Source organism: Oryx dammah, unplaced genomic scaffold (assembly GCF_014754425.2).
Source record: "Oryx dammah isolate SB20612 unplaced genomic scaffold, SCBI_Odam_1.1 HiC_scaffold_14, whole genome shotgun sequence".
In the NCBI taxonomy this organism is placed as follows: Eukaryota; Metazoa; Chordata; class Mammalia; order Artiodactyla; family Bovidae; genus Oryx; species Oryx dammah.
In genome coordinates, this window is record NW_024070198.1 from 16,189,117 (window position 1) to 16,204,958 (window position 15,842).

The window sequence follows — 15,842 nt, forward strand, 5'->3', positions numbered from 1 at the left end:
AGGTGGGCAAACTCAAGTTGCCCAGATTCATCTGAACATTAGTAATTTGGACTAGTGCTAGGGGGTGCATAATCTATTCCTTGAATTTTTGTTTGTCTTGTAAATCTAATGGAAGAAAACTTTACGTATGTTTACGAATAAAAATAATAGGTGCTCCCATTATTAAATGCCTAATAGTAACTGGTCATTTACTAACATTGCCTCACTCAATCCTTGGAAAAACTCCTGGAGGTATGTAAGTATATATCTCAGAGACAAAGAAATTAGGGCCCAGGGAGGTTATGAAAATTTGCCTCTGGCACAGTGTGGAAGACAAAGCAAGAATGCATTCAGGTCTTTCCAACCCCACTTCCCTACCTCTGCTGCTCCTCAGCCCTTAGATGATGATCAGACTCTGTTGTAACCTTCAGCCCAGCCCCATCTGCCTGATTCCAGGGAGAACTGTAGCTATTCCACTGTAATAGAATAGACTCTTTATTGAGGAGGAGGCAGGGGAGGGTATTGTGAAAGTCACACGCTGCAGTGCTGGCCTGGGTGACTTCTAGCCCTGGAGACCTTTGCTCTTATATTTTCCACACCACCCCTTCCCTGGTGACACTTAAGCAAGTTTTTTGGGTTACCCCACCACCCTTCTAGCTTTCTTCCTGCTCTTCTCTAGGGAAATGGGTAAAACTGAGTCACGCTTGCTACATCTTCCACTTGCTGCTTCTTGTACCTTCTCCTGGCAGGCTACGTTTATGCTGGTACAGATGGGGATGCAACTGGGTGTAAGGCTCACCTTCTGCATTTTTATACACCGGAGCCAGCCAAAGGTGTGTGTGTTTAACCATAGTTAACACACACTAAAATGAAATAGCCAGCCAAATGTGTGTGTATTTAACCATAGTTAAGATACACTAAACGAAATGTTTCTCCAGTTGTTTACGAACACAGATATTGTCTATGCATGAAATCCTGCTTTCACTATTTCTCCGAGTCCTTTCAAAGAAAGTCCCCGTGGGCTCAGCGGAGCTGGATCTTGTGATTCCTGCTAGTGGTGGGGCCACATGCTGTGTCCCCTAGAGCCCCAAGCAGCAAGCATCAAATCTTGGCAGCAACACCAGAACTTCCTGTGCCAGTGACTTGCAGAAAACTCTACCGCTAAGCAGTATTTACTGGGTGTGAACAACTCACTCCAGGGCCCTGAAGACCCCTGCTGGGCTAAGATGTTTACACATCAGTGGTTTCCCTCTGGGCTTTGGCAGTTGTCCTTGGAGGCTCCCTTTGGGGATAGCTACTCTCCTAAAACTGCCAGGAGGCACATAACTGCCTTTTCAACCACAGTACTTTAAATAGACTAAAAAAGATTTCCTCTATATTTTTAAGAATTTATAATAATCTTAAAGACACTGGAGAAAATGCTGGTTGTTCTATTTTAAAAAGTATGTAATTGACCAAAATGAGATGATGGGCAAAAAGCACTATTTGCATAATCGCTTGCCTATATCAATTAAATTTCAATTTTATGCATTTTTTAGGCTTTAAACTTAAAATTATTTTTCCAATATCAGTGGTTCATTTTTAACTCAATCTTTTCCCACAGCTCAAGTTAATTCTTTTTCCTGCTTTACCCCACACACTTAAAAGGAAGGAGAAAGGAGTCAAGATAGACACAATGCACCCACCCGACAAACAAAATGGTCAAAGAAAAGCATATACAGCAGGTATACAGTCTGGGTGGGACTGGGGAGGAAGAATAAGAAAAAGGAGGAGTGGGGCAGGATGGTCAGGAAGAGTCCAGGGGGCTTGGGAAAGAGCCCCAAAGCTGTCTATGCTCTGAGTGCATGTGAATGTGCTAAGTGATTTCAGTTGTGTCTGACTCTTTGCGACCTTATAGATTGTAGCCCACCAGGCTCCTCTGTCCATGAGGTTCTCCGGGTTAAGAATACTGGAGTGGGTTGCCATGTCCTCCTCCAGAGGATCTTCCTGACCAGGAATCAAAGCCGGGTCTCTTACATTTCCTGCATCGGCAGGCAAGTTCTTTACCACTAGCACCATCTGAGAAGACCCAAGTTCTGGTTAGACACAGTCAAATTTTAAATAATGAAAAAAGATCAATATAGGATGCAGAGTAGCTACAGAAGACAAACTTAGGGGAAAAAAAAAAATTGAATGTGAAGGAGTAAAGAAAATGAGGTGGAACAGGACAGGAGCAGACAGAACAGGAGTCTGGGAAGGCCAGAGGGCTAGAAGATGACTCACCGGCCTCATCTCTTATGGCGTTCCTTCCTCCCTTGAAGATGGAAAGGGACTAACGGTTACCTCGCTCCGCTATCTCACAGGTCAGACTTCTGCACTTAACTCAGTGGAGGCCTTCTGGGCAGCTCTAGTTAGGGGGCCAAAGGTGACTGCTGCGAGCACTCAGCTCCGCCTCTGGGCAGTACTCGCTGGAGCTTGGGCAGAGGATCCTGGCCAGCCAGCCTCACAACAGAACCATTTGCTAGAACTCAAGCAAAATAAGGCTATCCTAAGAAATCCTGAAAGGCCAGTGGAGGATTATTTTAACTCAGATATAGATATGCCTAAGATAATAAGCCTCCTAAATCCTTGCCTGAATGCATCCTCATCTAGGAATGAGGAAAAGGTCAGTGAGATGGATGACTGTGACGTGATACGTCCCCACAACCTGAGGATGCCTTGAAGTGGGGTCTGGAGTCACTTCACCAGGAGATGGTAGTGACCACCATCAGCCTGCCAGCCTGAAGACGCATCCACAAGCAAGGGGAAAACGCTGGTCTCTGGGACTTCACCCTTGGCTGGTATGGCAGCCCTTACGCTGACACGATCAGACGGGTTCTCACTGGCCATGGACCACATGCTAACATTTCAGTTACTTGGTTTTGCTGATCTGGAGGCATCATTTGAAAATATCTCCCATCTTCTTGACATGAAGCATGTCAAGAAAGCCAACATCATCTGGCTACGTTCAGAGCAGACAGGCTAGTTCTTTTCCATCTGTATTCCCCACTCTCATTCTGTATTCAAATCCCCCAAACTGCACTGGCAAGTATCTGCTTCCTTTTGTAGCGGGCGGAAAAGGGGGAGGGGTCCTCCTCCATTGCAGTGGTTCTCAGTCCTGACCACGTGCCAAATCACTTGGGGAGCTCTCCTAACCTCATATTCCCAGACACCACCCCTGGAGCTGCTGGCTCAGCCAAGTGGAGCATGACTGACTAAGAAGCAGGCCAGTTGGATGCCTTGAGTTAGGCATCAGAGAGTCCTGGTGAAGGGGACAGCCAAGAACACAGAGTGCAACAGGAAAGGGAAAGGAATCCACAGAGTAAATAAACACCCATGTCTGGGGGGCCCCAGAGACCTGGGTTGAATTCCTCACTTTGCCACTTGCTGTGAGATCTTTCACAAATTACTTAACCTTTCTGAGCCTCACGCCCTCACAAAAATGAGGACTTCCCTCACAGAGCTGCTGGGAGGATGAGTATGAGATAACAACTGTGATGCAGCCAGCATGCAGCCTTGTATTGAGTAAGTGAAAACGGAAGTGTTAGCTGCTCAGTCATGTCCAACTCTTTGCGACCCCAAGGACTGGAGCCTGCCAGGCTCCTTTGTCCATGGGGATTCTCCAGGCAAGAATACTAGAGTGGGTTGCCACTGCCTTCTCCGAGGGATCTTCCCGACCCAAGGATGGAACCCAGGTCTCCCACAGTGCAGTGCAGGCAGAGTCTTTTACAGTGTGAGCCAGGGAAGGGCTCAATAAATGGCAGTGGCAGCAGTTACTGCGGTGGTTGTGCTATTATTATTATTAACAGGATTATGAATGTGAGACGCAGAGGTGCTGGCCACCACACTGCTGTTTCCTAAACAGCAATGGTGGGGCGGGGCGGAGGCAGTGGCGGGCCTTCTGAAGTGGTTTCTCTACAGCATGTTCCTGTGGCTTCCGCTTCAGAAGGAAAATGTGGGCAGGATGTCCAAAGACTCAGTCTAGCAGACCCTCTGTGGTCTGGGTGCAAGGGTAGGTAGTGCTGGCTCTGGTCTCTGTCAACACTCCCTCTCTCTGCTCTCACAATCAAAAGACCTAGTAGCATCTCAGATGCTAGGAAAGGACGTGTGCCTTTAAGAGAGAGTATGCTGCATGCTCAGTCGTATCCTCCGACTCTGTGACCCCATGGACTCTCTTTGTGACCGCATGGACTGGAGCCCACCAGGCTCCTCTGTCCATGGGACTCTCCAGGCAAGAATACTGGAGTGGGCTGCCATTTCCTTCTCCAGGGAACTTCCCTACCCAGGGACTGAATCCAGGTCTTTCGCATCTCGGACACTGGTAGGCAGATTCTCTACTATTGAGCCACCTGGGAAGCCCCTTAAGGGAGAGGCTGGATGGTAGGTAATTCATAGGCAAGTAGCTCCTAGGCAGGGGAGAGTGGGTCAGGTGCAGGTTTAAAAGAAAAGGGAAGTAAAACTCATTTGCTTATTAGCCTGCCTTCAGGGTTATTCCCAAAGGATTTCTGGTAAATTATTTTTATTTTTGTAAGCTTTCTAAGGACCAGGGTATTATAGAGAAATTATAAGAAATAAGTCTCCTGAATTCATTCTACTCTTCCCAAATTTCCCAGCCTCAATCCCTCCCAGCTACCCCCTTGAAATAAAGAATGTAACATTGCTCCTTTCCCATAAAGTGGTCTGAAAGATTAGAAAATGATTACAAGTGACTGCTCCTTGGTGGGATTTATGGCTTTTTAAAAGTACATTTTAAATCTCATTGATTAAGACATGATGATTCTACTTATCTTCTGAAAAGTCCAGCCAGAAGTTTACTTTTTCACTCTAGCTTGAGGGAAGGATGAGGTGGCTAAGCTTGACATAAACTTTCACATAGTCCTTTACTATTTTGGAGAATCAGCTTTGAGACACTTAGAAATGTCTTTTATACTGTATAATCAACTAGAATTTAGAGAAAAAAAAAAGCAGTAGCCCTTAGGCTAGGTTTTGATAGGTTTATTGCAAATAATTCTAGTTTCAAATTCTGCATTCAAACAAAACAAAAAAAGCAGCAACAGTCTTCTTCCCTCAGGGGACAGACTCAGAATGACAGCTCACATTTCTCAGTAAATCTATTTTTTAAATGTTTATTTAAAAAGGCTGCCCTTGTGGCTCAGCTGGTAAAGAATCTGCCTGCAAAGCAGGAGCCCTGGGTTGGGAAGAGCCCCTGGAGAAGGGAAAGGCTACCCATTCCAGTATTCTGGCCTGGAGAATTCCATGGACTGGATAGTCCGTGAGGTCACAAAGAATTGGACATGACTGAGCAATTTTCAATTTCAATGTTCATTAAAATCCACAGGTAGAGCCTGCCTTGGTTAGGCACTGTGCTGTGCTAAGTCGCTTCAATCGTGTTGACTCTTTGTGACCCCATGGACCGTAGCCCACCACGCTCCTCTATCATTGGCTTCTCCAGGCGAGAATACTGGAGTGGGTTGCCATTCCCTTCTCCAGGGTATCTTGCCGACCCAGGGATCAAACCTGCGCCTCTCATGTCTCAGCTTTGGCAGGCAGGTTCTTTACCACTAGCGCCACCTCAGTTAGGTGCTAATCTGTCTTTGAGACTCTTCTTAGAAAGGTATAAATCTTTCCCATATTAAGAAGGGTGTGCAGATCCCAGGGTCACTGACTGGCCACACAGAGCAGGAGAGGTACTAAGGACAGGGCTGATGAGGACCTGCCGAAACTCACAGATATCAAAACCGCAAACCAGAAGCTCTCTCATTACTTAACAAAAAATTAAAATGAAAATAACAGTGCTTTTCAGTGGGATAGCTCAAACAATGCACTCGTTTGTAAAAAGCCTTCATCTAATTGAATACATCTGTGATCTAAGTCTGGCTTTGTCTTCCAGGCAAGACCTGGGGCAAGACACAACCAACCCTGTTTTCTAAAAAAATCTCCAGGCAAGAAGACTTCTGAGAAACTTGTGTTAAAATCTAATCATCTTGGTTATTATGAATCTTTTATATCCAATCTAATTTTTTCCTCTTTATTCTTTAAGATGATTTCTTCCTTGTGGGTCTTTGAAAATAAAAGCTAGTAAGGTCTGCTTCATAAATTATAAGTGAAAAGTTATCATGTCATCCCTGTTTATACCTCATGGTAAAATAAGCGCCACTCTCTCTTGTACCCGACTTGACGTGAGCCACCAAAGAGACATCATTGTCAGCCAGGGTTGCTAGGTGTGGCAGTTGATGACATGGCAGCTCTGGTGTGAGGCTAGAAGGCAAAACCCTACCTGCAGCTCAACAGCCAGGCTGCCTGGACACTGCTGGCACTGCCTGCGACAAGCTAAGGCATTCTTCCAGGCCAACGGGAGTCACTGTTTTTCTCCACAGGTCTCCTCCAGGTGGCCTTCCCCTGCCCATGTCTATGGGATTCTGTACCTTCAGGCATGCTGTGTGCTGGTCATCTTCCCTAGAAAGGAATCCTGTCTTATGAGAGGGCTGGGTGCTCATGTCCAAAAAAGCACAAATCAAAAACTGCAGTTAATTAAAAGTATCCTAAAAAATTTTCCACTCATCCTGTTCAGCCCACTGTTTCTGAAGCAATGTTTTTGCTAGAATCAGCACCCCAAAGCAAAAGACTAGGTTATCCCACACTAGAGACTCTTGCTGAAAATAAGGAGGTCACTGATTAAAATGAAATCATCAGCTTTCAATTTTTTAAGTATTGATTCCTTTGGCAGACTTTTCTTTTTGTTCAAAATAGGCCCCAGGCGTGAAAGTGTTGGAAACCACTGATGCGCACACCTCAGGGAGACCGAAAATGGAATATAATATTTTAACTAAAATTGTATCTAATACAGCTCAGCACATCTTCTCACGTGCATTAAGTGATCAATAAAAGTTTGGTGAATGATCGAACAGACGACTTCACCAAAGATGAGAAGGGTCGAGCAGAGTGACATGCTGAGCTAATTAGAACAGAGATGAACTGAGGAGGGGGCGGCACTGGGCTTCATCCTTAGGAAAGAACTCAGATTCTGTGGTCCAAAGCCTTCACTCACCAACATTCTTCAGGCAGGTACTCAGGACCTACTGTGTGCCCGCAAGGTTTTCTGTGGCCTTCTGGACACGTGCTCTTGCAACTGCCACTACGCTGGACCTAGTACCATGAGCAGCCTTGTCTAATTCCCTGCCTGATGTGAACTTTGGAGGACAGATGACATATCTTATTCATAGCACTAATCCTCAATTCCCAGGACAGTGTCTGGCACACACAAGTGCTCAATAACTACTTGATTGGATGAAGCTCAGAGCATTCAACATCTTATCCTAGAAGACAATACCGTCAAAGTTCCTCCTGCCTACCCCACCCACTCCCCCTTTTCTGGGTCACTCATCTGAAGAGCAGACAATCCTTGAGACCAGAATAATTCTCAGAATGTTGCCCTTCACTCACCTTTCAGAACCTTCTTTGACACTTAGACTACATACTCCAGAAAAGAATATTTTCTAGATATAAGTGTAGCCATTCTCCCCTAGCAGGTCCAAATTCCTAGCCAGCTCTTTCATTAAAAGGTTTCTAGCTCGGCCAAAACCTTACTATTTTTCAAGAGATGATATCTCCCACCGTGACTGAATTCCATACCTGGATACCTCTTGGGGAATTCCCTACCAAGGAAATATACCTGGAGATACACTGAGGACAAGAGGGGCCCAGTGGAGAGTGAGCTGCACTTATGGGAACCCGGTGATGTTTCTCTTGCTGATGCTGGCTCGTCCAACTCCTGCCCATGAACCCTAATGACTCAGCTTCCCTGAGTCACTGCCCAGCCACCAGCACCACGTGACCACCCCGAATACAAAGCCCTGGGTAGCTGGGCACAGCCAGCTTTTCCCAGAGCCCTAATGTTCAAAGCATTACAACAAAGCCACATTGGTTACCCCATTAATCATGGCCACTTCAAGGGAACAGGATTAAAATACCATCTGGACAGACTCCAGTCACACAGTTAGTGAGGACTTGAGAACACCACAAAACACATGGTTACAGGGAAGCAAACGATGGGGAGACAGCTCTCAGCCCCCAGCAAGAACCCCAAGGTGAAAAAGAAAGTAATAGCACTGCTACAAAGAGAGGCACGTGATTTTCCTTTAATTACCTTCGGATTTAGGACTAGGAGTAGATGCAGGAAACTGGTAGGTAGGAGTGTAAGGATTGTCCTCTGTAGCAGAGAAAAGCAGTGGATTTTGAAACTATCCACCACCCAGTGGAGGAAGTGACAAATCTCCAATTGACTCTTTCAAATGACCGGTTACCTATTCTAGTGTTATTAAAGCACACGGCATCACACTTGAAAAGAGATTAATGAATTAGAAAGGATTTGGTTATTTTTATATGGCAAATCATGCAAATGAGTGAAATAAAATTTCTGCCAACCAAAAATGACTACGAAAAACAAAATCTAAAAGCCAAATCTTATTCCCAAAATGGAACTATAAGAATTAATTTAAGGCTAGATACACTCTCTAAGTTCATGGTACCTTCAGAATTTTGCTGGATTTCAGGAAGTTCAGGGAATTTGTACGTAGGGAAATAAGGGTTTTCTTCAGGAGTGTCTAGGGAGAGGAGAGGGTTTGGGAGAGAGAATAGAGGAAGACACAAATGGAGAGAATGAACAAACAGAAATCCACACACAATTCAGGCTCCTTGAATTCTGGAACATACTAAGCTTCACCAGTGATGGAAGAAACTCAAACTGCTTTTAAAAATCCAGTCCTTTTGCCTGAATTACTGAGACACCTTTAAAGACACAACATCACTTCTCTTCTTAGACAAAGAATATATACAGGCTCCAAAAAGGAAGAGGCATTCAGTACAAAACTTCAAACTTTCCCTTTTTATAGGCAAAAAAATGAAATATGCTAATAAACAGTGTGTAAAGAAAACACTATCATCAAATGATTTTTGTTTAAAAAAAATCAAAGCTTGTGCCATAGATATTAGAATCGGGGCAAATAAGTGGATTCTTAATGTTTCAAACACCTCTCTGCCCAGGGCAGGTAGTTTTGCTCAGAATCTGTAATTTAGGGTGAGTTAAAAGCTATAAAATATGAGAAGACCAGTGCTGCCAGAGGAGCAGAAATGCATTTTTCACATAGGCACCTGTGTCTCAGTATTTGGGTCACCAAAGCTGGGTCTAAATGTGAGAGAGACACAGGGTGCTGGAGGAAATGGACGTTGGCTTCTACAAGTGACCAGCAGAATGGGCATCATCTGAGAGCCAGCATGTAGCATCTCCACCATGACTGAGCTCATCTGCCTCAAAAAAGAATGAATTTACTCTTGGCTCAGAAACACTAAATACTGAGCATCTCAATATCTACAAAACAGTTTGAAGAGGGGCACCACCAGTTTCATTCTGAACACTGTAGGAGCTGGCATCCACAGTTAACCAGAGAGACCAATTGTCTGCAGCACAGGCTGACCAGACTCTGGCCAGAGGCTTCTCTTCTGCCTTCATGTGTCATCTGTGCCAGGCGGCCAGACTGGATTTGGCCACAGGGAAGGACAGGATGCTCTGCCCACCGGAGCAGTGGTACCCTTCCCATGGCACAGCTGCATCCCTGCCCAGCAGCTGACCGGCGCATAAGAGGATGGGAGCTGTGTGGGAGCGTTGACCTGGGGTTCTCCCACCATGCTGGGTCCCCTGCTGGCAGCCCAGCAGGCCCCTGATTAGGAAGCACTACTCCCCCAGCGTAAGCAGTTTTGTAGTGTCAGCTCTTGACTGTCTCTTGGGGCTACCTGCCAAGTGCTGGCTCCCAGCCGAGGAAGCTGATTTTTCATCTTAACACCACCATACAGGTGCACCATGCATCCTACTTCACAAGGCAGAATCTGCTCTCATTCGGACCTTGCAGCTTCCCTCAGAGGGAGGCAGCAAAGGGGTCAACACACAGAGAGGGGAACACGATTGGTCCAAGGTCACCTGAGTACTTGGGGAACTAAACCCAGATGAGAACATTTTTGACTCCCAGTTCATGCCTTTTCAGCTCGCTCTGCCTACAAGGCAGTCATGGGCTGACACTGGGAGGTTCACCTAAAGCCAGAAGCGGGTGGGAGTTGAAGCTGCTTGCAGCCCAGGCAGGCAAACGCTGAAGAGCACAGGCAGGATGCTGAGCTCGGCCTGCTGCGTCCCCAACATCTGGGAGGGAGGACCTGGGAGCTGCCCTCAGCTCCTCCCACACATGAGGCAGGCACACAAGTTCTTCTGCCCCCTCTGTTCTGAAGGTGCAGGGCTGGGTTCAGGCAGGTCAGGGCCTAATGAGGTCAAGCCACAGGGCCCAGTCTGCCAGCCAAGTGAGTTTAGGTCCTTACTGCAATGGTCAACATATAGGCACAGCACAGTTTCTACAAATGAAAATCAGTACCTCTGTTTAGTTTGTGGATCTGTTTAAACATGGTCTTGTACCAGTCTTTTGATCTCTCGGTGTTCTGGAGAAAAACAAAGAGTAAAATAAAATGAGAATCTCAGCACATTTCAGAACTTTCGGGATATAGAAGCAAAATGCAAAATGACAACGTCTCAAGTCAAAATGCACGTAAGTCTATACATCTTTGTGATCTCTCATTTAAACCTTTCTGGAGAAGTGTATTCAAGGCACCTCCATAGGGCCAGGTATAGAATGCATAAATCAAGACCTAATCCCTTACATCATCCAATGCTGGAGAATTTCCATCCTAACCACAAAGCTGGATAGTTTTTTAAGATAAAAATAAAACAAGGAAAGAGACAGATAGGTGGTTAGATCAAATACCTTCACTTCCACTAACAGATGAGAAAACGTGATAAAGAAAGTCAAAGTGATTGCCTGAGGTCACAGAGCAGGTGAGTTGGTCAGCGGGAAGGCTGCCCAACACAAGGGTTAGAAGGAAGGGTCTGCTCAGTTGTGCAATCGGGGCAAGTCATCCTTCCTTAGTTCCCATTTCCTTATCTATAAAATGGGAATGATATTAGTATCTACCTTGTATGGTGAATCATGCTTAAATGAGACAGTGCATTTGGAAGTGGAAGATGCAATCATTTTTAGTAACAAGTCTTCCTACCACTTATTATTATTATTTCTTAGGAACACATAACATTTTCCCCCCGCCCTGTGGTGCATGGCATGTGGAATCTTTCATTTCTCAACTAGGGATTGAACCTGTGCCCCCTGTATTGGAAGTAGTGAGTTTTAACCACTGGAACACCAGGGAAGTCCCATATAACGGTTCTTTTGAGGCTTAGTCCACTGCTGTTTCTATCAGCCTCCCCCCAAGGGACACAAAAACCTGTCCTTTGCTCAATGGAAATCACAGAGAAACACACTCCAGGCAGTGGTCTGGTCCTGGCACATGGAGAGGGATGGGATTCACCCCAGTCCAGCTTCAAAAGTGAGGCATCCCTGGGAGCGCAGGCCTGCAGGAGGCTGGTGGGTCTGCAGGGAGGGGAGGGCTGGGGCAGGGCTGCTAAGAGACCCACCCTGTCCGAGGCCCTGCAAGGGGAATGCACCCTGTGAGTCACTCAAGAGTTTCCTACTTTCCCGGATGACGAGGTTATCTCCCACCTCTCCACGAAGGGAACTTCTTCCTGAACCTGCTGCAGCGGGACACTAAGCCTCACACCCTGCCCATGGTTCTCTAAGCTTGGACCACAGGATGATGATAAAGGGGACAGGAAAAAGGGCCCACAACCTTCTCCTCTTGGAACATGCATGTGCCTGCAGCCTCTCAACAAACAAATAGCCTTTCTGTTCTATTGCGTAGAAACTGCTCTGCCATTGTTCCACCAGCTTCTCCCCATATTCATTGGACCACAAAAGCCTGTTCTCCTGGATTCAGTAACAGCTAACATATGCCTTGAGAAAAGCTGTCACCAAGCTCTTAGAGTCTCCACAGGCCTCCGTGGGCTTGGAGAGGGGACAGTGGTGAGGATCCTCCTTTTGGGGTCTCTGCCACCCACAGAGGGATTTCACATGGACTCAGGGGTGTACACCTGTTACCGGCTTAGGGCAAAGCCTAGGAAGGACTTCCAGGTCCACACTCGTACCCGGAGTGGGATGCCCACTTCATCCATGCAAACATCGCTTAGGTCCTGAGTGCTCTTGGCCACCCGCCGGCTGTCATCCTTCACCTTCCTCTCAGCTGCCCTGCCAGGGGAGGTGGGTTTTTCCTGAGCTGGTGCCGAGTCCTGCTCTCCCACTCTTCTTTCCGAGACAGGATCTAGAAAAGAAAAGCAACCATTAACTGAAGCTCTTGTGGTAGCACCAAAGCAAATTCCCCCCAAACAATCCAGCTGGGGGAGAGTGCGTTTGCCAATTTGCAACTGGAAGGAGCTGTGCTTTGAGCACACCAGCACACCAGGGCCCAGCCCCTGGCTTCTGTAAATAAAGCTTTATTAGAACACAGCCACAGCCTGAGCCAATACATTATTTATGGCTGCTGTGGAGCTACAACGGCAGATCAGAGTAGCTGCGACAGAAACCATACGGCCTGCGAAGCCTAACATGCTTACCATCTGGCTCCCCCCCCCCCTTTTTTTTGGTATTTATTCTTTATTTATTGAATGAAAGATTCTTTAAATTCTGCAGTGTTTTACAAATTTTTAAAGTTTCACACACATGATTTCATATAATCCCATAACTCTTTTTCCCCCTACCCTTAAATTCTGCCCCTCCCCACACTGGTAACCAGTAGCTTATTCTCTACATCTGTTTGCTCTGTTTTTTTCACTAGTTTGTTTTATTTTTTAGAGTCCACATGTAAGTGATATCATCAGCATTTGCCTTTCTCTGACTTATTTCACTTAGCACAGCGCCGTCCGACTCCACGAACGTTACTGCAAATTTTCACTTTTTCTGGCTGAGTAGTATTCCACCACATGCACACACCACATATCTCCTTTATCCATTCATCTGCTGATGGACACTCACACTGCTTCCACACCTTGGCAACTGTAAATAACGCTGCTATAAACGCTGAGGTCCAAGTATCTTTTTGAATTGTTTTTTTTTTCCTTCAGCCATATACCCAAGAATGGAATTTCTGGGTCATGGGGTAGATCTATTGTTTAGCTTTTCCAAGAAATCTCCATACCATTTTTCACCCATTTGACCCTTTTAAAAAAATATGTAGACAGTGTGGTAAGTGCCCTACAGAGGTTTGTTCCTGGTGCTCTAGAAATACAGGCAGTTCTGATTCTTCTAGGAAGTCAGGGAACAGGTAAACCCACAAGAGGGTGGCCAAACACTACTTGGAAGTTCTTGTTTCACCTAGGGGAAGTCACTTAACTTTTCTGTTCCTCTGTTTTCCCATTCAGATATGGGGATAACACTTCAACTGGCCAGCTCACATCCACGTGGGAAGGCCCTAATAAGACAGCGTATACCAAGTGCTCAGAAAACAGTAAACTGCTAAAAGGACATTAAGGTTTATTTAATTCAATTCAGGAGCAGAAGTTGCAGAGAGCTAATAAACAGCACGTGTGGTCTATAGATTATAAACTTAGTGTACTCTGTTATTCCAAGGCACGTTATTTATTTACAGAGGGCATTTACTAAGTAAGCACCTGCCAGGTGCTATGTGCTCACATGCACTGTGGATGCTACGCATTCACAGGGGGTGTGCCTTTCCTAGCCTGGCCTTCAAGGAGCTCATGGTCTAGTGGCAGAAAGAGCAGGACAGCCAGCAATGAGAACAGAGGCGACCAGGGCTGACAGAGGAGTCTGCACCCAGGTCAGCCAAGGAACTGGGGTTCAGGGCCACCTCTCAGAGGAGGGCTCAGTCAGACAGATACAGGAGGGGAACAGTGCTCCCAGCAGAGGGAACAGCGCTCCCAGCAGAGGGAACAGCATAAGCAAATGCCAGGGGCCCCTGAACTCCTCCTCTGAGCTTATCCTGTGCCAGGCATCGTGTTAAGCTCTTCAAGTTCATATTCTCATCTCATCCTTCCAATAACCCTGTGTGGAAGAAGCTACCATCATCCCTCCATCTATAGGTAAGGGGAACCAAGCACAGAAAAGTCAAGTTGCCTTCCTGAAGTCACATGGCAGCACATGGTCAAGCTGGGATTTGGCCTCATGTCCACCTGCCTTCCTCTCTGAGCCACATCCCGTCTGGCCTTGCTCAAAGAGGGGACCCAGGTTTTGCACTTGAGAGACTGACCTGATCTAAACAGAGAAGTTGGGAGAGGGAAATGGGCTGGAGAAGGCAGGGAAACAGCTACCTCCACTCCTTCGACAGAGTAGAAATGCCATGGAGACCCTGAAGAAGCATCAGAGCAAAGCCCAGGAAGAGGTCCCAGCAGATGGTGATTATGGAGCCATCAGCACGAAAAGTGATGGCTGAAGGTAGACGGGTGAGGTCAGCAGAGGAGATAAGAGCAGAGTCAAGGGCCAAAGTCACATACTGAGGAATGTCATGGTTACAGGATGAAAAGCAAAAACAAGGCATCCCAGAAGCTTGCAGGAGTCACTGGAGGGATAGGAGATGAAACCAGAGAGGAACAAGCAAGTGTCACCGAAACCAGAGAAGACAGAGTTCCAAGAAGTGGGATGTTAAATGCGTCAGAGGAAGAAAGAAAAATAAAGCTGAGGCGGCAGCATTACCTTAGGCAAAAGAAGAGTCACAGGATCACTCTGGAGCAGATTTCAGGAGGAGTGAGGGGGATGCCAGGTGGCAGGGAAAGGGAGGAATCCGTGAGCAGGAAGTGGGCAGGAAGTAGGAGCATGCAAGGAAGGAGTGTGTCAGGATCTGCCCAGTCTCCAACAAGCTTCGGAAACAAATACTCATTCTGGGGCCGCAGAGAAATTTCTAAATGCTCTGTGTGAGACAGCTTTGCAAGTGCTTCAGAAAACCCCATCATCTTTTTTTTTTTTTTTAATATAGGGATTTTCATTCATTAAAATGATTTCTCATAGCACTGATTTTTTAAATTTTTTATACAATTTTCAAAGGTTATACTCCATTTATGTGTGCTGAGTCACTTCAGTTGTGTCCGACTCTTTGCAACCCTTGGACTATAACTCGCCAGGCTCATCTGTCCATGAGATTCTCTAGGCAGGAATACTGGAGTGCGTTGCCGTGCCCCCCATTTTTAGTTACTACAAAATATGGTGCGATCCCTCCTTGGAGCCTATCTTACACCCGGCAGTTTGTATCTCCCACTTGCTCTTCTTCTCCCAGGTCACCACTAGTGGGTTCTCTACTTCTCTGAGTCTGCTTCTTTCTTGTTTTATTCACCAGTTTGTTGTATCTCTGACATCATCACCTTATGCTTTAAAGGATGCTAAGATCAGACTGGTTTTATGGGATGAGTTCTCAGGCTCCCAGGAAATTCTAATAGGAGGTCTCAAGGATTTGGCAGGAGGCCTGGGATGGTGGGGGGATGTCAGGGTGTGTGGATATTGACTTACCAGAGTTCACCCTTAACATGGCTCTGCTGAACACTCTCCTCCCCTCTCTGGAAAAGCTTTGTCTAAGTGTGATCAGGCAACACAGATGAGGCTGATTTCAGGCTTAGAGACGCTCACAGTCTGCACCCTCTACTGTCATCTTTTCAGCGAAAGATCATAGATATGCCAATCTCAGCATTTCCAGACCCAGAGTGACTCTTTAAGAAATTGTTAGGGCAGGTGGTTTGAGCAACAATCACTTAATTGCAAAACTCAGGCTGACAGTCCATGGATTTGCTCCCAAGCTGCCAGCATCCTTTTGATCTATAAAAATTAGCTCTGAATGATTTTATTTTAGAAGCCTGTGATCATGTGACTCGTGATTGACTGGGTTTCAATACACAGAGGGCTGAACTGCAGCCTCTAAAG

At 46.2% G+C, this 15,842-nt stretch overlaps 1 protein-coding gene across 43 annotated transcripts in view; it reads right to left on the reverse strand.

Moving 5' to 3' along the window:
* SORBS1 (sorbin and SH3 domain containing 1) overlaps window positions 1-15,842 on the reverse strand; it is a 232,866-nt gene that overhangs the window by 64,021 nt on the left and 153,003 nt on the right. For 18 of the 43 annotated variants that reach the window (XM_040254588.1, XM_040254576.1, XM_040254608.1 and 15 more), the window contains 4 exons: window positions 12,071-12,243; window positions 10,413-10,476; window positions 8,526-8,600; window positions 8,144-8,206 (listed from right to left, as the gene is read on the reverse strand). In XM_040254588.1, coding sequence (XP_040110522.1) covers window positions 8,144-8,206; window positions 8,526-8,600; window positions 10,413-10,476; window positions 12,071-12,243 — 375 coding nt within the window. The remainder of the gene's footprint in view (window positions 1-8,143; window positions 8,207-8,525; window positions 8,601-10,412; window positions 10,477-12,070; window positions 12,244-15,842) is intronic. The other 25 variants (XM_040254614.1, XM_040254594.1, XM_040254592.1 and 22 more) reach the window with 2 other exon arrangements.